General features: G+C 32.1%; 1 protein-coding gene across 4 annotated transcripts in view; it reads right to left on the reverse strand.

Annotated features, from left to right (window-relative positions):
- Positions 1–1159: 1159 nt before the first annotated feature.
- Positions 1160–25362, reverse strand: part of LOC143256605 (protein kinase C-binding protein NELL1-like) — an 84273-nt gene continuing 60070 nt past the window's right edge. For 3 of the 4 annotated variants that reach the window (XM_076514023.1, XM_076514025.1, XM_076514022.1), the window contains exons 2-20: positions 23984–24115; positions 22793–22943; positions 21026–21296; positions 20231–20303; positions 18465–18547; positions 17495–17623; positions 16033–16126; positions 15449–15528; positions 14749–14851; positions 14329–14448; positions 13076–13213; positions 12382–12504; positions 11438–11533; positions 10153–10293; positions 9613–9723; positions 8925–9181; positions 8237–8491; positions 6982–7031; positions 1160–2858 (exon numbers count right to left, since the gene is read on the reverse strand). In XM_076514023.1, coding sequence (XP_076370138.1) covers positions 2747–2858; positions 6982–7031; positions 8237–8491; positions 8925–9181; positions 9613–9723; positions 10153–10293; positions 11438–11533; positions 12382–12504; positions 13076–13213; positions 14329–14448; positions 14749–14851; positions 15449–15528; positions 16033–16126; positions 17495–17623; positions 18465–18547; positions 20231–20303; positions 21026–21296; positions 22793–22943; positions 23984–24115 — 2519 coding nt within the window. In that variant the 3' untranslated portion in view covers positions 1160–2746. The remainder of the gene's footprint in view (positions 2859–6981; positions 7032–8236; positions 8492–8924; positions 9182–9612; positions 9724–10152; positions 10294–11437; positions 11534–12381; positions 12505–13075; positions 13214–14328; positions 14449–14748; positions 14852–15448; positions 15529–16032; positions 16127–17494; positions 17624–18464; positions 18548–20230; positions 20304–21025; positions 21297–22792; positions 22944–23983; positions 24116–25362) is intronic. The other variant, XM_076514024.1, reaches the window with a different exon arrangement.

Genomic DNA, 25362 nt, shown 5'->3' on the forward strand with positions numbered 1-25362 from the left:
TGGTTTCTATAAAGAACGCCTGTGAAAACAAAACTGGACTCAGAAATGTTAAAAATATACATACAATGATATTTTTTCATAACATAATTTTTTATACTTCAGTAAATGTATGCATGTTGATACGTTTTAATGCAGTTATTTGAAAAGTATCACCGATATTACAGACAAACAGAAGCAATCAAAATAATACATCCTTACGAATCTATTTTAATCACTGTGAACAAGACAAGATAAAGTGATTTAGTAAAGGCCTATATGATGAACAAAATACACTCGCTGACTAGCTGCAAAGAAATTGAGATTGTGAAACATGTAACTTCTTAAAGCACTTTATCCGTATATCAACTCGCCTTGACTTGCTTTATCATAATTAATCTTTAAAACTATCTTTCTTAAGTCACTTCTATCATATTTGCTAGCGCTATTGTACATTTTGACGAAACTAGATTGACACTGATACCGCAATCATTGTTTAATTGGAGCCTCTACTAATGACTAGTTCCTAAAATTAGTACTAGAGGTTAAATATAAGGAGCAAATTTCAGTAGATTTCACAAAAAAGGTTCCGAACACCATAACACAACAATTTAACAGGACAGTAGGAGAACAGTAAACTATGATGGTGTTATTTGAATAAAATATGTAACACTCACTTAAAAACTACATTTTTTTGTATATATTTCACAAAAATGGTAATAGTAGGTTAAGTTAGTCCAAAAAACATCACTAACAGCGAGGCTACTCAACTGATAAAACAGTGCATTGTAATTCTCATAATTTAAAACAGTATACAAGCTATTTTCACTGCTGGTTTGATTTTAGTTCTGATCTATACAAGCTATATTCACTGCTGGTTTGATTTTAGTTCTGATCTATTTATGAAGTTCGCTATATATGAATCGCAATAAACTATGAACATTATAGTAATTTAGAAATTAAAGTATACATAAAAAAAAATGAATGAAGTTCAAAGTATTTAGTTTGGCACTTTATTTAAGTTATGTAAACACACGTAATCTGCAAGGAAGTGACGAATACATGGAAACTTATATATGTGTTCTATGTTAAGAACTGCAAACCAAACAGCAGATTAGTAGGAAAACTTCGTTATTAAAAATAACGATTTGGATGGATAAAAAATATTTAATTACGTTCTATGTTTTTTTTTCAGTAAAAAATGACATTGTTAGATTTAATATCATTCTCTATGGAATGTTTTATAATAAGTTACTTGATGTAAATGTATTTTAATCGTGTTTAAAAAAAATAAGTCCGGATATGAAAAGAAAGCGTATGATTCTTATCTGTAAAACCTACGAGAAATGTAACAATATATTGGAAGTGAGAACTATTTTTTTTGTAATTTGTTTTTCCTGTGCGATAAGGCTTAAACACCTACTCAAGACTATTTCTTAACAAACAACAACAAAAAATGAAACACTATCAGGTACAATTGATATTAAATAAATATTGAGCTTTGAATAAAACGTTTAATCCTGAAAATGTATATCAAAGGAATGCTGAATGACTAGCATGAACAGTAAAAAACGTAACATCATAAATTATTCATACGCAACGGCAAAGAGCCAAAGAAGCCAAATAATAATGTTATAAAATCAGGGCTAGCAGGCTAAGAACCACGTGGTGGATATAACAGAAAACAAAAATGTCTGTTTTTGATTTCTACAGCACAGAATTTCTAATAGTTACGTGCGATACATCCATATATTTATTAACCTTTTACACAAACATATATATATATATATATATATGTGTGTGTTTGTATATATACATATATTTCAATACATAATTTAAATGTGTTGTATTTATTGGCTTTTAAATCTGTCTATACACTTACTTAAATAAAGCCTGAATTACACACTTAATATACATGTGTTTTTACACAATTACAATGATGGTAAATGTAAGTTAGAGAAAATATAGCAGGTACGTTAAACACAACAAACTAGATATCTTATGTACACACACGTGTTTATAGACATTTAAAGTTCAGTGTGTAACAAGTATACTAGCCACAATTAACAACCCTTTCACATTCTTCATTCATCTATATTTTACAGAGTTTCCCAAAGTAAATCTTTATAATAAATATGTGCGATATGCTTATATATCCTGCTACAGACGAGATAACATTTGAGTGACACGCAAAACTCTGTACATTTTAAATATCACCACATGAAAGAAATATATATATTACCTTCAAATATGCCACAGTATCAGATGTAACATTGTATCAATAAATTGTGTTGTTTTTTTAACATATGAGCAAGTCAAGAAAGATGTTGGATATGAGATGCAGGTAAAATTATGACTTTTAATTTATCCAAATTCATCACTTTTTACTTATTACTTCTAATTATCACCCTTTGTCCTACGACTAACACACACACACAAACAGTAGCCCATTTAGTACTGCGTTGTGGAATGGTACACAGTTTACTTCGTTCTGATGTCGTGGTTTCTTTTGTTATCAACTGTTCTCTCCAAGATTCCGAAACACTTATTGAAGTCATTCTGTCACATTTCAGTTTACTACTTTTTCCGTGACTACTACTTAAGTTCTCTCTTCTGGGAATCTCTACGTTTTGGTCCTTGGTCTGTAAATGAGGAATGTGTGTTTGACCTTTAACGTGTTGGAGTTTTTCTGGTGTTAGAATATTTCTCTGACGGTGCCGCAAAATTTTCCGTATCCACTGCTTTGGTTTAGCGAAGGTACGGGTGAGACTTATGTAGAAACTTTACCTGAAATGCTTATGCCTGTCCGTAAGGGTAAAATCGCTGTTGCTAAGAGACTTGTCATTACAATTAGTAGTTTGCACGCAGCATAGCTGTCTGGCCTGATAAAGAATTGAAAAATAAAACTGTTTTTAAACATGTGCAATAATTATGTTTATACAGAAATACACTGTTAACACAGATTAGTCGTTACATATTATCTTCAAATACACTGTTAACACAGATTAGTCGTTACTTATTATCTTCAAATACACTGTTAACACAGATTAGTCGTTACATATTATCTTCAAATACACTGTTAACACAGATTAGTGATTACATATTATCCTGATGTTTGACTTGGAAATAGATCATAAGTCTAAAGAAAGTAAAATAACTCGTTCATGTGTGTTATTTTAGATTTATTCTATTATTGGAGTTATTTTACAGTAATCGAAATAATACAAATTCATTCAGATTATTGTTACATTCCATATTCTTAAGTCAATGACATATCTTATGTAAAGAATTTACTTAAATGATACATTTTGTTCATGAGTTGCATAGGTAATACAGGCCTAGGCATGTTAATTTAAACTTCATAAACATTGTTTTGGTTTCAGTAACAAATTTTTCCATGAAAATTCCGAAAATAATACAACGCTAAAATCAGGGGTTCGATTCCCCTCGGTGGGCTGAGCAGATAGCCCGATTTAGCTTTGCTATAAGAAAAACACCTAAGAAAAAAAAAACACATTTTATGACATGAGGATTTTTTTTATATAAATCAGTGGCTTACATGCATGTTTATTATAAATTATTTTAATAATTTTTACAGTAAATAACCTTCTACTTTTTATGCCATTACGATAACGTTTAAAAGAACATTAAACTTTACAAAGAAATACGACATTAGGACACAAAGTAAAGAAAAGAAGCAGAAGGAATAGTGCATGCTACTGTATTTATGCTGGTTTAATGTCTGGTTAAGTGTTTAATAATAGTTTATAATGAACAGACCGTTATGTTTAACTTTGTTTAACGCAGGAGTTTATTACCTTAATAGAAATGTATTGTAATGAACAAACGTTGGGCACAATTAAACGCAAACAAACACACAGACACATACACAACAAATATAACAGCCATGACATGAAACAAAACAATAACATTTTGCCATTGTTTCACACGAGAGTGCACGAAAAGATGTTTATTGTTTTCATTGTTTGATGCGATAAATTTTATAATAATTGTGCAACAAAGATTGAGTTCTTATTAAATCTTCATGGTAAAAGATAGTGAAAAAAATCTATTGGGATTTTGTTTGTCTGGAAATTGAAAGAACTACAAGCAAATATGTTTTTTAATGTAAAAGTTTGACAATTTATATGTTTATGTGCAAGAATTTTAAGGTTCGTTGCGCCCTCTATTAAGTAATTACTCTGTTAAAAAAAAATGTTGTACATAATTTCCAAAGAATTTTTATCCTCTCAGTATTTTCGTTGATAGTAGATCACATAAGAAATTAATTGAAAGCTCTGTTTGTGATGTAATTAATAGGTTTATTGGACATGAAGACGTTTCTTTCACCTCTAGTATGTTGTTGTTGTTGTTTTGAATTAAGCAGAAAGCTACACAATGGGCTATCTGTGCTCTGCTCACCACGGTTATCGAAACCCGGATTTTAGCGTTGACATACCGCTGAGCCTTTGGGAGGCCTTCTAGTATACCTAAACTAGACCAAAAGTAAGGCATCAGGTAAGTACAAAACTGTCTCATTCTCAGTGATCAAGTTCCTATTCATTGTTTACAGAAAACAGGATACGTTCAGTTATCTTTGGGATCTTGTTTGTTTTACAGAAAACACAATAAGTATTATACTATATATATGGGTTGCTTGCTATTTGTACACTTATTCATTGATAACACAGGCCTGCGAATTTAAACTTCATAAAAGTTGTTTTTACTTTAATAATGGATTTTCCATAATTTAGCTAGGCAGATTTTAAAAATAATATTCACTTTTTTCTATCAAGTAAGGAGTATTTTTTTGTTTTACAAATCGGGATGAAAAAAATTCTTACTTAGATCAAATTATTATATCTTTTATCACAAGGAATACGTTTTGTTCTTTTTGTTATGACTGGGTTACAGAACGACCGATAAGACTCTCACGTCGCGATTGGTCTGAAGAAATCTTGATATAGTTTTCGGATTCAGTGTATAGGGATTACCGTACACCATGTAAAAATACCAAAACAATAGAATCATCGCAAGCCTGTGTATAATTGATTATGTCAACTCCTTACCTCACATTTCTCTCATCATTGTATTCAGTTAGTAACACCACTTAGGTTAAGACGTACCACTAGAGGGCACTATAATTATTATTAAATATTGTTAGAGTTCCTTCCATGCATGGATAGGCATCATGTCTTGGTGGTTAGAGCACAAGACTTGCAACCTGCGGGTCACGGATTCGAATTCATATCAGCGAATACACCAGGGGATCGTCATAACGTAACGGTCAATCCCACTATTCATTAGAAATGAAGATCAGATCAATACTTAACGGCAGGTGGTATTAGTTAGCTTCTTTACTTCTAGTCTGTCACTACTAAATTACAAACGGTTAGCGCAGGTAGCCTTCAAGTAAATTCGCGCGAAATTCAAACCAGACCTTTCCCTCCGCAAAATACCATAAATAATAAAATACATTTTTGCGTAAAAGTATTGAAGAAAAAATATACAAAAAAACAAATAGTAAACAGATCTTGTAGGAAGCGGTTTTGATATAAAATGCCTATACTATTGTTTTTAAGAGTCACGGCGTAGGTAAACTGATATGTAGATTTATACACGAACTGTTCTTTACTCGTACGTTAAAATACTTTTCTTGTATATGCAGGGTGGTGGCCATCTTGAATTGGCATTGTCAAGTGGTTAGGGCGCTCGACTCGTAATCTAAAAGTCACAAGTTCGAATCCATGTTCCACCAAACATGCTCGCCCTTTTAGCCGAGGGTGCATTATAAAGTGGCAGTCACTCCAACTATGAATTGGTAAAAGAGTAGCCCAAGAGTTGGCAATGGGTGGTATTGATCAGCTGCCTTCCCGTTACTTGGTCACTGCTACGTTAGGACAGCTAGCACAGATAGTTCTCGTATAACTTTAGTCCTAATTCAAAACAAACCAAACTCTCAGCCATCTTATCGGAGCCTTCACCTTTCAACAATGTTTTAAGTAATACAAATTCATTTGTCTGTGAAACACTGCTCTTAAACAGTTGTGTAGGCAGCAGTCGTAACAATAACTGACGTGTGGTATTAAAGTTATTTACTATATAGAGATGTCACTTAAGCGAATTAATAATGCTCAGAGCGTTGTTTTCAGATGAAAACTCCAATAAGATGACCGAGAACTGACAACAAGAAAATAAAAGTATTTTAACGTGGAAAATAAACCGTGTATAATTTTTACGTCTATTATTGTTGTGAATATGAATTATGGATAAGTTGTTTCACAGAAAATGTTGGATATTGTACAGTATTGATTTATTTAAGATTAACAATAGAAATTTACTTTATGTGACACATAGTTGTTGTTGTTTTTCAGATACTTGTAACATGTTTAGTGGTGGCGGTTGTTATAAATATCGGATGTTAAGCAACAATATTATAATACACTAAAAGGAACACGAAAGAAACAGAAAAATATTAAAGAATGCTAGAACATAGAGAAATGAACAGTGTCTGAGGCCATGAACTTAAGATGGAAAGTAAAATAACTGTTGTTTGCCAAACTGATGTCATTGCTTTAACAACAGATGTCAGTAGTTGTTATGACTTTTATCCTATCATCTGCTTTAAAGCAGTGTTTGTGGTATTCGGTATATTGTTCTTTTATGAAGGTTCTGGTAAGAGGATGGACAGCTCATAAATAAGTGTTTTAAAGTAGAGAACAATCAACACAATGTGTTGATTTTATTACAATTATTGTAAGTATGAATTAGGGATTCAGCAGGAAATACTGATTAGTGTATACTATTTATTTATTTTGAGTAACAAGTTAAAATCCAAAATACGTTAACGATACGAAATTACCTCATGTAGCACACAAATGTCTGTCTTCATTTACACTAAAAGAAGTTGCAAGAAGAGAAGAACTAGAAATGGTGCTAAAATATAGAGAAGAGCAGTGTGCAAGTAGTGAAATGGAGATAAAAGTAAAAATAATTGTGCTTTACCCAAGTGATCTGTAAGTCTTACTGCTCACCAAGCGTTGGGTGTTCTTACCCTGTAACAGGATGTCCAGAAAAATAAGGTTTTAGGTATTTAAAAACAGCTTAAAATATGTGCAGTTACGATGAAAATACAAGGTTTACAGGCTCATGATATTATGCCAAGTAATTAATAAATTGTGTGAAGAATATTATGAAAAATGACAATTTTTGTTTTGTTTTTACAAAATGATTAAACTTCATCAAAAGTTAGATATAGGTAGCGCTTTGCAAGTAACCAGTGGTTTAATGTTTTATTCGGTTAGCAGTAATAGATACAGAGATAAATACTATTTATATTATTTGTATACAACGGAATTTATTACGATAAATATTTTCATTGCGTTATATAATAGTAATTAAAGTAAATACTTGAAATATACAGTTATATAATAGTGCATTCAAGTTTAATAAATATTAAGAAACCATCTACGTACTTTCCTTTCCATACAGCCAATAGGAATTAGCTAACATGACGTCAACTAACATGGAACTGAGAAAAAATTATGAACCACCCACGTACGACAGACAACATTTATTATAATCAAGTAGTTTTCACAGGATTACATCGTTACACCCAGTTGTTGAAGAAACAACAACAGAAAAAAACAAACGAAAACAATAAAAGAAATAGCTAATGTGAGAAGTAATTATGTCATGACGAACATTGAAAATGTTTACTAATCCCAAAATCAAAGACACGACAAGAAAACATGAATAAAACATTAAACACAACTCCATAACTACGTTTATTAGAATATTAGCTAATTACTTAATAGCTAACAAAGATTCTCTACTACTGTGGAAAAAATCAAAGGAAGAGGCTTCCGAACTAGGATGAAATAATAGATAATAGATAAAAACTAGATAAAATTAAAGGAAATAGATAAATAAATAGCCTTTCTTTTCTCTTTGTTAACTGAATTAATCATTTCTGTTGTTGAGAATTATCATCCTTTTTAACTTACGAAAGACGTGGTTAACAATGTCATTTATGGAACAAAAAACGATCAAAGTTAGTTTTAAATACAAGCATTTCACTTAGAATATTAGGAACGGCTAACGCAGGCATTTCTCCAGTAGCCTTGAAATAAACTCCACAAACAAGCTAACAAACCCTAAGCATTGACTAAAGATAGACCATATTTATAGTTGACTACTTAGAAGTTTTCTTATAGGAAACAGACAATAAAATAAATATAAAGATCACGTAAAAATTTACCTCATAGTTGCAGGAAATACAGGAGTCGCGATTGGCAGGGACTGGTACCCTTAACTGATACAACTGCTCCTTGTACGTACAGCCTCGACCGTGGTAGACATTTGTTGTGACATTACCACTGCTTTCATCACTAGTGAAAGTTTTTGAGCTGCAAACGTCATCTTCACAACGGAAGCAACAATCACCATCGTATCTAGCAGGATGATCACACGTCACTGGTGGACACTCTTGATCCCAACAGTCAACTTCTCCAAACTACAGTAATAACAAACAAACAACAAATTTTAAGGTAGAGAATGGGATATACACATGCTCTGCTTACCACGAATATCGAAAACCCGGGTTTTAGCGCTATAAGCCACAAAGAAAAAGTACTCTAAATACGGGGTTTACAAAAACAGTGTCGTAGTTCACGATTTTATTTTTGCGTTTTATTTAATAGAAACATCTTAAGAGAAACCCATCATCTTCCTGTTATGTCTTCCTGCATTCCTAAACTATAACAAAGTAGTGTTAACTTAAAATGGTAAAAATAAACGCGCAACAATTTATAATAAGAGTTCAGAGATGGCCCAAAGTACAGCTTTTAGTCTTAACCTCAGTAACACTGGAAAATCACCTTCAGAGCTATTTGTGAACAGAAGGCTGACAAAAGTCTAGGAGACATTTTATTTTGTTTTTTACTTACTAAACATTCGCAAACTTGACATTGATAAACCCAACGTTCTCCATTACGAAATATTCTTGGCACTTCCTGGTGACGACAGAAAGTAGTGACGTCACACTGCGGGCAGCACTCTAGATCAATGTCAGTCCTGCTACAATCACACGTCTGTTTTTGGCATGTGACGACACCACTATTACACGAACACTCCGTGCAAGTCGATCCTGCTGCTGCTAGCCAGGTCTCGCCATCTCGTGTTTCGGTTCCATGATACATACAATCTGGAATGAACATCGCAACATTTTCATCTACGTCATATAAATTTTCTTCTTTGAGCATATCGACTAAAATACAAATGTATAACGGAAGCGGAAATAAACCTATTTACTTACTCGCCTCATTTTAACTCTCAAGTTAAGATATTCTGAATGTTATTCTTAGAATACAAACAATGATCTTCAACTTCTTACGCTATGGATAACAACTCATGTCGTAGCGCAAATCAAAAATATAAATATGCGATAAACAATTATTAATATTTTGCCAAACAAAATTCAATAAGGTGTTGAATTAAATACACTTTTCTGAGAACCAAAACCCGGAAATGTAGGCAATTACAAAAAATAATCATTCGCTCCAAGCATTCTTTAGTTTTCTCTTCGTTCTGACTTCGTATTTTAACGCTCTACCATTTGGCAAGATGTAAACTCACTTAGGGAACACGTGGAATTTTCTTTACAGTCACACTTATAACCTCCTTCTTTATTGACACAGACAGTTGAATGGTGGCACGTGTGAGAGTTGCTGGTGCATTCGTTGATGTCTAAGGAGAGAGATGGTTTAATAAAGTTAGGTGTATGAACATACAAAACAATCTAACACGAACATGACCATACAAAACAGTAAGTAACCAAAACATGACCATACAAATCAGTCTAAGTAAGCCAAACATGACCATACAAATCAGTCTAAGTAACCCAAACATGCACGTACAAATCGGTTTAACTAACACGAACATGCACATACAAAACAGTTTAACGAACCCAAACATTCACATACAAAACAGTTTAACGAACCCAAAACATTTTCAAGATGCTGAGGCTGAAGCCTAGATATTGCTAAGTTTATGATAACACTTGTTTATTTGCAAACAGAAGCTTGTCATACATTTATTGCTACCGTACTGTTATACTTTGTTACTACAACAACACTAAATTTCCAGTAAAGTAGATCACTTCTTGAAGTCACGTACCTTGACACACAACGCCTCGATAATTGTCAGTTAGTTTGTTCTCGTAGCCTGGTCGACAAAGGCAGTAATACCATCCGGGCATATTAATACACTCTGAATCAGGATGACATTCGTGGATTCTCAGATTACACTCATCAATGTCTGGAATGTTACAAATAACTATTGAAGAAACGTTTTCTTTATGCAGAGCTATAGTTTGAAGTACAGTTTATCACTAACCACCGAAAAACATAACTTATGTTTCTCAAAAACGTCCTTTAGTTGCAAATTTTTGAAATAGAACAACGTAATAAGAAAAGTGTTTGTTACAATAGAAGAGTGCTTTTAAAATAGAACAACGTAATAAGAAAAGTGTTTGTTACAATAGAAGAGTGCTTTTAAAATAGAACAACGTAATAAGAAAAGTGTTTGTTACAATAGAAGAGTGCTTTTGAAATAGAACAACGTAATAAGAAAAGTGTTTGTTACAATAGAAGAGTGCTTTTGAAATAGAACAACGTAATAAGAAAAGTGTTTGTTACAATAGAAGAGTGCTTTGAAATAGAACAACGTAATAAGAAAAGTGTTTGTTACAATAGAAGAGTGCTTTTGAAATAGAACAACGTAATAAGAAAAGTGTTTGTTACAATAGAAGAGTGCTTTTGAAATAGAACAACGTAATAAGAAAAGTGTTTGTTACAATAGAAGAGTGCTTTGAAATAGAACAACGTAATAAGAAAAGTGTTTGTCACAATAGAAGAGTACTTTTGAAATAGAACAACGTAATAAGAAAAGTGTTTGTTACTATAGAAGAGTACTTTTGAAATAAAACAACGTAATAAGAAAAGTGTTTGTTACAATAGAAGAGTGCTTTTGAAATAGAACAACGTAATAAGAAAAGTGTTTGTTACAATAGAAGAGTGCTTTTGAAATAGAACAACGTAATAAGAAAAGTGTTTGTCACAATAGAAGAGTACTTTTGAAATAGAACAACGTAATAAGAAAAGTGTTTGTTACAATAGAAGAGTACTTTTGAAATAAAACAACGTAATAAGAAAAGTGTTTGTTACAATAGAAGAGTGCTTTTGAAATAGAACAACGTAATAAGAAACGTGTTTGTTACAACAGAAGAGTAATTTTGAATGGTTGTCTTTTTGGCTTCCAGTTGTTTAAAAAAATATTTTTGTGTAATTTTCTTAATCAGAAATTTTAATCTCCCGATGTGCTAATTAAAATAAGATAAAATAAATTTCTAAAAGTGATTTTGGTATTATTTTGTTTTTTAGTCTAATAATAGGAAACTTACCAAGCTCACAACTAGGACCCGTGTAGCCATGACGACATGAGCAAATTCCTGGTGCCACGCACTGACCACCGTTTAAACAAGTCTCGTTGCATACAGCTAAACAAAGAACAAGTCATTTGATTAAAAACTTAACAATCAGCATGTTCAGTATTAGGTATTAAGTAAAGTGAAGCATGAATGTGACATTCATGGTATATCCATAATAAATAATTGTTTCAACGACCGATTTTTCGGCCAAATATTTTCCTTGTTTATGTTTATTTCAAATGTTTCATTTAACGCCAGATATTCAGTCATAACAATGTTAGTTTAAACTTTAAAGCAACATATGGTTATGTGAAAAGTAGAAATCATTGTTCATTTGAGATTGTCTAGGATTTAGTAAGTTTTCAGAAGAGGAAAAACAATATTTATAAAAGCTTTTTAGCCCAAGAAGTCTGAGATGGAATTAGATTTGTTTGAAACGTAAGACAATTTAATCTAAATTCAATTTTGAAATAGTGAAATTGTTTGCAATATCTAAATATTGTAGTTTAATTTATTGAAATTTTACCCAACGATACTAAAATACACAGTAATGAGTTTATCATTATTTTACGGCCCAGCATGGCCAGGTGGTTAAGGCGCTCGACTCGTAATCGGAGGGTTGCGGCTCAAATCTCCGTCACACCAAACATGATCGTCCCTTTTAGTGTTGAGGTAGTTATAACGTTGCAGTCAATCCTATTATTCGTTGGTAAAAGAGTAGCACAAGAGTTGGGGGTGGGTGGTGATGACTAGCTGCCTTCCCTCTAGCCTTACACTGCTAAATTAGGAACGACAAGCGCAGATAGCTCTTGTGTAGCTTTACGCGAAATTCAGAAACAAACAATCACGGAAAGAAAAAAAAATTCCATTACGAGTATTGGTACGAACCAATGATATGAGCTGTTCTATTTACTTACGTCTGCAGGAATGTCCACTTCCGATGTACCCCTCCATACACTGGCAGTGATAGCTTCCATCAGTGTTCTTGCAAATGGCATTTACATCACAACTGTGTCGACCAGTAACACATTCGTCCTCATCTAAACGGAGCAACCAATTACAATTATTTATGTTACTAAGAGTAATTTTCATGATGTAATATTATATTTTTTAAAAACTTATAGAGTTTTGTTTAATGATTTAGACGAGATATTGTTATCAATAATATAATCATTCAGACAATTATTCTGGTCCTTACTGTATATATTATTATAATTTTCACAACAGCCGTTATATCAAACTTTTTGGTTTTATACGAAAGAACTAGCCAACTTTTCTTTGTGTGTGTATGGAATTAGCAGGATTTGAATCTTCAGTTCTATGGTTCTATATATGGGCACTCTAACCACTTGGCTAGTGGGCTATGATCATTTGGAATTAAGCACAAAGCCTACACAATGGGCTATTTGTACTCTGCCCACTACGGGTATTCGAAATCCCGTTTCTAGCGGTGCGAGTCTGTAGACATATTGCTGTGCCACAGGGAGTCGCCCTATTGACTGCCTATTGGGTCATATCAAGAGAAGTGTCATTTTGTTGCAAGTACAAGCCTTCATAGCTGATTAATGTTTGTCTTAACTTTGCTAGAGAATAATAACACCTTGGGTTTACCTGCGCAGTAGTAATCATCTTCTCGTTTGTAACCAGGAAGACACTCACAGGAGTAACTGCTAGGTAAGTTAACACACCGAGTGTTTTCTCTACAATAGTGGCCTTTGTGTCCACCTTTCTGGAGGCATTCATCGACATCTAAGGAGAAATGAGCTTAGATTTTTAAACAACTGTAAATATTGTGGAAAATATATTATATTAAAGACTGGTTCACAGGAAAAATGTAGTTATAAACTTATTTATAAACAAAAATGATCAAAGAGAACTACAATAAACAAAACAAAGTGGGTTTCTAATATTAATATTACCTTAAACTATGTCTTACAACATTTATATGAATCATACAAGTTGATTTGGTATCTGAAAAATAAATCTAATTAAACGTTTACTTCATCGTTATTGATGTTTAAAAATGGGTGAATTTTAGTGTTCAAAACAAACGTAGTAGCCTTGAATAGTGTTTTAAAATAGTGAATTCAATGTACTTTAATAACACTATATGCAGGAAATATGAAGTAACTATTTAAGTAAGTGGATATTCATGTTTGGAAATACGAACAAATAATTTAATATGTAATTTAACATAGTAACGTGTGACATGGTTATACGAAGTAAACATTTTTTAGAATCTAATATCGTTTAAACGTTGAACAAGAAAGAGATACACAAGTTAATAATTTGTTTACCTATAACACACTACCCTCACCCACTTACAAAGCCTTATGAATTTAAACGGATTCTTTGGAGTTATTTTTGTTCCTTCCGTTTTGGTCTATTGAACTTATGGCCCGGCATGGCGAGGCGGGTTAAGGCGTTAGACTCGTAATCTGAGGGTCGCAGGTTCGAATCCTGATCGCACCAAATATGCTCGCCCTTTCATCCGTGGGGGCGTTAAAATATGACGATCAATCCCATTATTCGTTGGTAAAATAGAAGCCAAAGAGTTGGCGGTGGGAGGTAATGACTAGCTGCCTTCCCTCTAGTCTTACACTGCAAAATTAGGGACGGCTACCGCAGATCGCCCTCAAGTAGCTTTGCGCGAAATTAAAAAAAACAACAACAAACTATTGAACTTTGTTATGTTATATAGTTTCATCACTACTTCCAATTTATAATAAATGCTTCTATTTTATTAAAATACAAACTTTAAATGTTAAAAAAGACAAATAAAGTTTGAAGCAGTTCACGGTAAAAAATACACTAAATGTAATGCCTTGATTATTCAATATAAATAAATATGTTCGTCAGTATACCTTCACAATCTCTTCCATTTCCCTGGTATCCTTCATTGCAATAACACGTGTAGTTCGTATGTAGGTTAAAACAAGTGGCATTCACGTGGCAGTCGTGGCCTTGTGAGCAGTAGTCTGTGTCTAAATTTAAAATAAGAAATCTGCTGTCAGAACCTTAACTGAATCTGCAGTCTGACGCTATAGAGCTGAAACCCAAACTTTCGAAACAGTAGTTTCGTTGTTACCAAAACATGTTATATAAACACCTAGATTAAACATTAGATTTCAGAGGTTGACTTGCATCCATTTACCATGTTAACTAAAAATCTGCAGTTTTAATTATTAATGGTTCCACAAATACCACTCCTACGTAAGACAGTTATGATGAAAATATCTTGACTTTAGTAGGTTTTAATAATTCTCTGTCTTATAATAACAAACCTTTGCAAGTTGGGCAACACTTCCCTTCTATGTAAATATAATCTTCAACTAGACAAGGCAGTGTTGGACATTTCTGAAGCTTTTCGCAGTTCATGTTACCATTCTGTAAAGACAAAATCGAGCGAAAAAGTTTAGTTTAAAGTGACACACAAAGTAACAACAAACATTAGTGACACAAAGAAATGTCGCATATAAATTAAAATTAATAATTGTTAATCCTGTAACCATGAGTAAGCAAAATAACTAATATTTAGATGGTTGAGTGTTTGTAATTATTCACATAATTACACCATAGTTTATCTATGCTCTGCCCAACCATGGGTATCGAAACCCGGTTTATAGCATTGTAAATCCACAGACATACTCGCTATGCCACTGGAGGGTACTAATATTTGAACATTGTTTTTAATAAGTCTTGTCAGACGTTTTTAAGATTATAATATTATTTTTTTTCTTATCTTTCTCATGATTATTTGCAAAGATAGATTATTAATTCAGCCCGTAACTAAGTAAGCATTTAAAACGGTTAATAACTAAATAACACACACTCACACACAGATAGTAGATTACTGTTAACCTTAATACGTCATGAGGCTATCGAAACTGCACACTAACAAACGTGTTTCGATAGGCTTCCATGATTGGAAAGAGGAGAAGCCTTGCTATAGCAGGTGTTAAGTTAAACATGATAAGTACTTACATTGCAATAGCATTTCTGACATGGTCTTCGGTTCTCTTCCTCTCCATGGTCGTACAATTTTCCATCAATTAGGCACTTTTCTTATTGAAAAAAAAACAACAAATATTTCTCGTCAAACATAGTTCAAAATCGTATATTTTTATCTCGCTACACAAAAAAGAATTACTAGTTGCCCACCCGTTATTTATATCTTTTATCTCGTTAGCTAATATCTAGGTTGCGATATTCTGAAATTAGCAGTTAGATTCAACATGATTTAGAAGTTGTCAGGAAGAAACGAAGACGTGACACGAAGTTCCAGAACTCACGACTAACATTTGCTGTGGAAAACAAATTACGGATCTTCATATGACCGAGGCTTCATATGGATCTTCATATGAGACTTTATTGTATAACTGTTTTGTAATATTACTTAAGAATTTCTAATAACGTTTGCTTTTTTTAACTCTCATAATATAATTTAAATTTCAATAAGATATAAACAATGATTGTTTGCACTCATTGTTGACCGTCTTTACAATAGCTGTATTATGAGTCTATCACTCAATTAGTTACGGAAAAATGATTTATATTAAAGTACTTACTTAAACACGTGGGGCAACAGTGTCCTGGAAGTTGAACAGGATTTTTACATGGCACTGGATTACAGGACTTACGGTGGCACGTAGTGTTTCCTTTCTAATAAGAACACGAAACAGAAACGTTTCGAGTATAGTGACACTCAAAAAGGTACTTCAAACCTATCGACAATTATATAAAGTCACAGTAGTTCTGTTTGAAATACAATAATCGGGAGGTTCAATATGGGGTTTCTCACTTCACTAATAATTATAAAAATTCGCAAATATATAAATTCTCCATTTAAAAACTGAAACAAAATCTATTGTTATATCTGTTTAGACACTACACTTAACTTTTGTGACAATATTAACTGGGTGCTTCATCACCTAACTTCTTAATGTTTTTACGACAACAATAATATTTCGTTTCTCTGTAAGGTTACTTGTAAAGCACCTACTTCTTAAAAACAAGTAATACGCAATAGAATACACATTGGAAGATTAAATTTTTTTTCTTTGTATTATAACATAATAAACACACACATAGATATCTTAGTATACTACAAATTAAAAAAAAATATTTTCTTGGTATTATAACGTATAATAAACACACACATAGATATCGTAGTATACTACAAATTTACAAATTATTGTAAATTTGTATTATAACGTATAATAAACACACACAGATATCGTAGTATACTACAGATTTACAAATTATTGTTTTCTTTGTATTATAACGTATAATAAACACACACATAGATATCTTAGTATACTACAAACTTACAAATTATTGTTTTCTTTGTATTATAACGTATAATAAAACACACATAGATATCTTAGTATACTACAAACTTACAAATTATTGTTTTCTTTGTATTATAACGTATAATAAAACACAGATATCTTTGTATACTACAAATTTAAAAATTATTGTTTTCTTTGTATTATAACGTATAATAAAACACACAGATATATCTTAGTATACTACAAATTTAAAAATTATTGTTTTCTTTGTATTATAACGTATAATAAAACACACAGATATATCTTAGTATACTACAAATTTAAAAATTATTGTTTTCTTTGTATTATAACGTATAATAAAACACACATAGATATATCTTAGTATACTACAAATTTAAAAATTATTGTTTTCTTTGTATTATAACGTATAATAAAACACACATAGATATCTTTGTATACTACAAATTTAAAAATTATTGTTTTCTTTGTATTATAACGTATAATAAACACACACATAGATATCGTAGTATACTACAAATTTAAAAAGGCAGTTATTTAAAGATACGACCAAAACTAACAGCAATCTTAAAAATTAGGTATCTCGTGTGGTGACATAATACTGAGAAATAAAGTGTGGCTATTAAGCCTCATACGGTGCGTAGTCTGTGTTATACGTTTTGTTAATTAGAAATAATGGAAACATGGAGAAAGAAAATGGCCGAGTTTAACCAGGACTTACCACACATGAACAACTTTCACAGTCCACTTCCCATGAGGAACCGTCCAGACGAACACTTCCATTCACATGACAGTTTATCCTACATTCACATTCCTCCACAGCTGAAAGCCTCGTTTCTGCTTGGACTAACTGGAAGAGAGTGGATAATGCTCTGAATACAACATAGAATATTATTATCTAAGCAGAAGTAAATATAAATGTCTGGACTTCAAATATTTTCTGAAGAATTACCATACGTTTTAGACAAAATATATTAAAAAAGTAATATATATAGAGAGAAAGAAACAAAATTAAGTCAAATAGTGTTACATTAAATATTTGTACTCCAGTGAAGAAACACAGTGGTTACAATTGGACAGCAAGGGTTTTAAAATACCTAGCTTAAGCCTTGTGTACAGTTGTTAATTTAAACACACGTTTATTGGGGAAAGAAACACAAAAAAATGGAATATTTTTTACTGTAAGTAGAACCAAGTGACTAGAGAAGTTTATTATTTATAACTTTATTTTTTACCGAGTATGAAGAGGGCTGAGTTATCAGTATTATTTCCAATTGTTAATTTTATAAATGAACTTATTTGGTACTATGGTTTTTAATTTTGTGTTTCATTGCTTGTATAGTTTGATTAAGATACATTAAGTTCACTATTTTAAAACAGTATCCAAGGCTACTACGTTTGTTTTGAACACTAAAATTTACCCATTTCTTAACATAAATAACATAATTAACATTAAACATAATTTAGATGTCTTTTTGAGCTAAACATTTAATTAGGTATTTATTTTTTGGATACCAAATCAAGTTATAGAATTAATATAAATGTTGTGCGAGGTAGTTTAAGGTAATATTAATGTTAGAAATACACTTCCTTCTATGGACATCATTATAAAAGGGAAAACATTCTCGGTGATTTCTGGGAAATATATATATATATATTATAAAATAAAATAAATTATACTTAGAACCTACTTTTTCTTCTAATGTTTTCATGTGCTTTTCTAAGTTCAGGACCGACATCTGTAGCTTTCTAAACTGGCCACAAGTCGGACAGTCTGGTAAAAATAAAACAATTGGGTAAAAGGAACCATCTGACCATGACCAGTCTTTCAAATGACTTAGTTAGCTTGAAGTACATCAATTTTCCATTTATAAATTGTACTAACATTGAAAGAAAAAGTGATTTTCACCTTTATCTATCAAAAATTCTGTTAAGAAACATCGATGTATCTTCAGGTTATAAAATAGGATTTGAATCTATTAAGAAGTTTAGGATCAACGAATAACTAAAGTTATTCCATTAACAACTTTCAATCAATTTTGTAATGTGATGTTTAATCTGATTTTCTGATGTCATTGTTAAGTAACGAGCGTAGTAAAAAACGTTCTTTTCTTCTATTTGTGACTTAATTTTACTATGAATTATTTCTACGCTTTCGCTATTTTTTAAAATGATTAAAAAAGATATAATAATTTGTTTGTTTATTAAACAATTCCATGACAAGAAAAACGCTACTTGTATTTTGAAATAATGTGTAAATATAGACATGTCAAAAAACAAGTGTTAACGTGAATACAATAATATATATGTATAAAATCACAAAAGAAATTATAAAGACAATGACCGCCAACTGTAAGAGATGATAGTAAGGAAAATGTGGTACGTACCACCATCAGATAATTAAACAAACTAATGTGGTACGTACTACCATCAGATAATTAAACAAACTAATGTGGTACTACCATCAGGTACTTAAACAAACTAATGTGGTACGTACCACCATCAGATAATTAAACAAACTAATGTGGTACGTACCACCATCAGATAATTAAACAAACTAATGTGGTACGTACCACCATCAGATAATTAAACAAACTAATGTGGTACATACTACCATCAGGTACTTAAACAAACTAATGTGGTACGTACTACCATCAGATAATTAAACAAACTAATGTGGTACGTATTACCATCAGATAATTAAACAAACTAATGTGGTACGTACTACCATCAGATAATTAAACAAACTAATGTGGTACGTATTACCATCAGATAATTAAACAAACTAATGTGGTACGTACCACCATCAGATAATTAAACAAACTAATGTGGTACGTACTACCATCAGATAATTAAACAAACTAATGTGGTACTACCATCAGGTACTTAAACAAACTAATGTGGTACGTACCACCATCAGATAATTAAACAAACTAATGTGGTACGTACCACCATCAGATAATTAAACAAACTAATGTGGTACGTACTACCATCACATAATTAAACAAACTAATGTGGTACATACTACCATCAGGTACTTAAACAAACTAATGTGGTACGTACTACCATCAGATAATTAAACAAACTAATGTGGTACGTATTACCATCAGATAATTAAACAAACTAATGTGGTACGTACTACCATCAGGTAATTAAACAAACTAATGTGGTACGAACTACCATAAGATAATTAAACAAACTAATGTGGTACGTACTACCATCAGATAATTAAACAAACTAATGTGGTACGTACCACCATCAGATAATTAAACAAACTAATGTGGTACGTACTACCATCACATAATTAAACAAACTAATGTGGTACATACTACCATCAGGTAATTAAACAAACTAATGTGGTACGAACTACCATCAGATAATTAAACAAACTAATGTGGTACATACTACCATCAGATAATTAAACAAACTAAATCTAAAACTACATAGTTCACTATACCTGTATCAAGATGAGGACACTGTACAATATATCCATGAGATTTTCCAATAATTTTGGCATCTTGTAAAATTCCCTGAAAAGCAAATTATTATTATTATTTAGCATATTTATCTGCAATATTTCCTCTAATGTACGACATTTAAATTAAAACGAAAGATACTTGGGTTTTGTCTTTGTTTATAGCATTACATCAATGTTTCACTACAATACGAACACCTCCTGTGTATAATAAAACAACTGTTGAAAACAGATACACGTTTTACGTACAAATTTCATTTAATTCATTAAAGTATAATATAAAGAATTAGTTTACGGTTCACTTTGTGACATTCAGTATATTTCTATGTACGTTTTATTAAACGCGACTAACATTTGAACAACATGTAAATTACGCTCACATATCTGCTATGAATTGTAAAGGACATTACGGACAAGCGTTCTTTACTTGTACTTGATAGATTAGTGGAAACATGTTTTTCTTCGTCCTTTCTCATAAATGAATACTAGTCATTAATTATCGAAACTAAACTTAATACACGAAACATCTGGAAGGTTTGCAAAGTAAAAAAATGTATATGTGTATATTTTCACTACGAGGTAGCGCTTAAACTGAATACTTACGTAGTGGCTTATAGATAAAATAAACTGCTTTCGTTTGCGCGTTTCCGAGACACAATGAATTAATAAATCGTGATGAATAATTAATTTTAAATTAATCTTAAGTATACACGTATAAGAAGGTTATATATACTTTTAACAACAGATCACAGTACTAGGTATTTAATGTTTTCCAACCTGGAATAAAAATTGGTGTGAATTTCTTTGCCCAAGCCACAACGAGGTGTTCCTTGAGGAAACATTTCGATCAACATCAGATATGACCTGTTTATAAATACGATTACAATCCACAAACAAATCGACAGCATTGCCACTAACTGATAACGCCACCTGATGCCATTTGTCATCAGCTAAGCGGTAAGGAAATGTTTCAACATAAACCATATTATTGTTGGTATAATGTAGTCGTATTTCGTCTTTTCTTCCACTGCTCTGTATTTCCAGAAATCTAAGACAAAAAAAGAAAAACTATTAAAAAAACAAACAAAAGTTGAAAATAGTGCTTCTCGTCATCTATACATTTTGATAAATTTGGAATTTTGCTTAATATTTAGAAAAATTTATTTGAAACTATAAAGTGATATCCATACAGTGAAAACGATGAAATTAACCAGATTAGGCTTAAATTATTAACATCATAATACGTATAACGTGAAAGGTAAGTAACGTATTCTTAGATTAATTGTTTAGCGAATGGTGAGATATTGTTAAAACTTGACATTTAATTCACAAACTGCCATTTATAAGATCAGCCAATCATCTTCAAGGTGTGTGTTTTCTTCTTTATCCTGCCTAACAGTCAATCAACGGATCTATATACATCACTCACGTTTATGAGTATACGTCATTATCTGAAGCTAAAGAGCATACTACATGTACTGAAAATTAATTATATATATCTACACTGGTTGGGTCTTATTGAAACTTTTTGGAATATATATTCTTGTTGCAGCTGCCTTACTTTATAATTCATGAGATTAGATGTTTTTTGAAAAAAGATTCAGAAATTCCATTTTTAAGTATTTGATATAAATACATCAGAAATCATGTTAGGTTGAGGTTAAATGCTTCAGATAGATTAAAATAAAAGTTAATTTTTGTACAGTGGTTCTCATTTTTTCGTTGCCAAAAAAAACCCAAAAAAAAAACAACAAAACATCAGTGGTAAAGGGAAGATTGGTGTTACTTTTTATGTGACTTGCATTTTGTACCAGTCTGTGACCACGTGGAGGATCCTCGTGGACCACACTTTGAGAACCGCCAATTTATTACACATATAAACTCTTTATTTTGGGCTTAACTATTTTTATTAGAAACAATATAAGGAAAATATTTGTAAAACTTACAAAACCTTTTGGTGAGAATGAAGTTAGAAACAGGCCATGCATGGCCAGGTGGTTAAGGCACTCAACTCGTAATTCGAGGGTCGCAGGTTCGAATCCCCATCACACCAAACATGCTCGCCCTTTCAGTCGTTGGTTAGTTATAACGTGACGGTCAATCACACTATTTCTTGGTAAAAGAGTAGCCCAAAAGTTGGCGGTGGGTATGGATGACTAGCTGCCTTCCTTCTAGTCTTACACTGCTAAATTAGGGATTTCTAGCGCAGATAGCACTAGTGTAGCTTTGCGCAAAATTTAAAAACAAACAAACCCAGAAACGATTTCTTAGATCGACGGTAAACCCAGTAGAGGGTGTCTTCAAATTTAGTTTGTTTGTTAAGCACAAGGCTACACAATTGGCTACCTGTTCTCTGCCAACCACAGGTATTGAAACCCGGTTTCTAGCATTGTAAATCCGTAGGCAAATCGATTTTTATTTTCGGATTTAACGCTTATGTATATTTGTCAGATGTTTTTTATGTCGTTTCCCTCAGAATCAAATTAATGGTTTTAACCTTATCTGTTGTTTCCCTCCGAATCAAATTAATGGTTTTAAGCTTACCTGTCGTTTCCCTCCGAAAATCCAAACAACGTTCCTGTATTTCTTCTTTCTTGCTTGAGTGTAACCATGAACGTAAATTCGTTGCTTGTAGCAAGAAGTCGAGCTGCCTTCCTGGAAAGTTCTTGCGACAGAATGAGTTGTCTAGAAACTCCTGGATCAGTAACAACAAAATCAGTTACGTAGAGAGACTACTACCAAGTATCAAAGTTAACCTGATTCCGGACAAAGCAAACCCACAACTAATATTAGTAATTAAACGATGAAAGTTAGTTTGTAGATTTTTTTAAAAAAAATCAAGGGTTACAATGATTGAAAATTCGAAACTTGTAAAATGTATGAACATTATACAATCAAATTAAGGACTTTGATAATTTTAATTCCACACCAATTACTTAAAAGTAGTTTTAGTGGACTTTGATAATTTTAATACCACACCAATTACTTAAAAGTAGTTTTAGTTAATTTTATAAATTTTATCATGTAAAAAAATGAACGAAAATTAAAGATTTTCACTCTGCTGTCATGGTGCGCAAACAGTTGGGCGCACCCTCTATAGGAGCATATAAATAATACCTGAAACTACAAATTTAGAAACAAAGGCATTTTATACACTACCGTACAGTACTAGTAAATAATACAGCAACAACAATTAAAATAGGGAAATGACATGTGCAGTGTACACACAGAGAAGTTATATAGGGCGTAGGAGGGCGACACTAAATAAAGGTTTGCGCACCACTGGTCTAATGAGGTAGATCCTGGTAAACATACGATAAACTCGAAGTATCATTCACACTGTTTTTTATTATATTTTTTTACTTATTACAAACCTGTCAAAAGTTTATTCTAATATCTCTGTGTACATTAGCCATTAGTTATAAATCAGATAGAATTACGTAGCAAATATATATATGTATGCATATATATAGGCTTTGGACAGAATATACTTAAATTTTATACGGACTGAATGAGGTGTGGAATTAAACACGTTTCGGTCTGTCCTACAAAGTGACCGAAACGTCGTGTGTGTTTATTCTCCATGCAGTCCATAATAATACTGTATCAAGGCTAGGAGATGATAGCTATTTCTGAGTCATTACTTTTCGAAAGTTAAATAAAAAAAAAAGTTTCTCGAATTAAATATTTCATTAAATCACAAGGTTTAATTGAAACATGCAGCGAAATAATTACCTGTCAGTTTGACCGCTGGAGTTAACCTATGAAATCCTTCAACCACAGTTAACCCTGCGTAAGTGGCGTTGTAAACATCGAGTCCATTAACTAGATCAACTTCATACCTTTGTTCTATCTGTATACTAGTAGCTGTATGAAAAACAAACAAAAAAGATATTTGAGGTTAACTAAATCCAGTCTCAAAAAACGTATTTGAGGTAAACTAAATCCAATCTTTTTCAGGTATAAATGATTTTCGTAATTTATTTGTTTTTGTTCTTACACAAACACGAAAGATCTGTGTGTAACATTGACATCAGCCTTGAGATATAAAACGCTTAATATTTAACACTGGAAGGGTACTGGTTCGAAAACCACGAATGGCAGAGAAATATTATTTAATTTTTCACAATATGTCTTCTACGATTGGACGTCCAAATTTATACCGTTTCTTCTATGGACTAAGATATTTTTCATTTCGTTTTTTAAATAAAAGGAAAGAAATCGGTAAAAAAAAGAAAAATAATTATGATAGAAATATTTTGCACTCATCGAAATCAAAGTCACTGTATTATAGAACTACCTGATGAGAATTATCGAACTTTTACATTACACTGAGTTCACTCATTTCTCATATAATACAAGCGTATAGCAAAAGCTATAAATATCGCTTTACACGCGAACATGTTTGAACGAAGCTGGTATGAATGCAACAACTGTTTGAACAGAGCTTTAAAACGTTGCGATCCTAAGAACGTCGTTTCGTTGCATTTGTGCACATTACAGTTTCTAGAATTTCGCTAAAGCCCCACCCGAGTTGATCAGCGGTATATCTGCGGACTTACAACGCTAAAAACCGGGCTTTGATACCCATGGTGGGCAGAGCACAGATAGCCCATTGTGTATCTTTGAGCTAAATTTAAAACAACGCTAACATTTCGCTAAAGAAACGTTAATTTAAGATTGTTGTAATATTTTCTTTTATGATCTACTTTTTTACGAATTTTCCATCTAATATTGGAGAAACCAATGTCGAGAGGACGCTTTACGGAAAAAAAAAGGTTAGTATAAAAAATCGGTGTAATGAAAAGAATAACATACGAAAATACTTTTTAAACTTCATTAAACTGTGCAGAACTGAGACTAAGAGCTGGGAATTTCGTATCACATCACCATGTGTAAAGAAAGCGTGGGTGTGTAGAGAGTATTATGTATTTCAAAGAGAAGGGCATTTGGGAAATGGATTTGCCATCCCTAAGGGTTCCATTTCAGACAGCTGTGTTTGTGTGTGAAATTGTTTATAGACACTTAAGGTACCCGTGCCTCCGCACTGTTCTGTTTTAATACTTACCTCTGATACATTGGCTTCGAAAGTGTCGCTAGATCTGGTGTCTTTT

This window comes from Tachypleus tridentatus, chromosome 7 (assembly GCF_004210375.1).
Source record: "Tachypleus tridentatus isolate NWPU-2018 chromosome 7, ASM421037v1, whole genome shotgun sequence".
Classification (NCBI taxonomy): domain Eukaryota; kingdom Metazoa; phylum Arthropoda; class Merostomata; order Xiphosura; family Limulidae; genus Tachypleus; species Tachypleus tridentatus.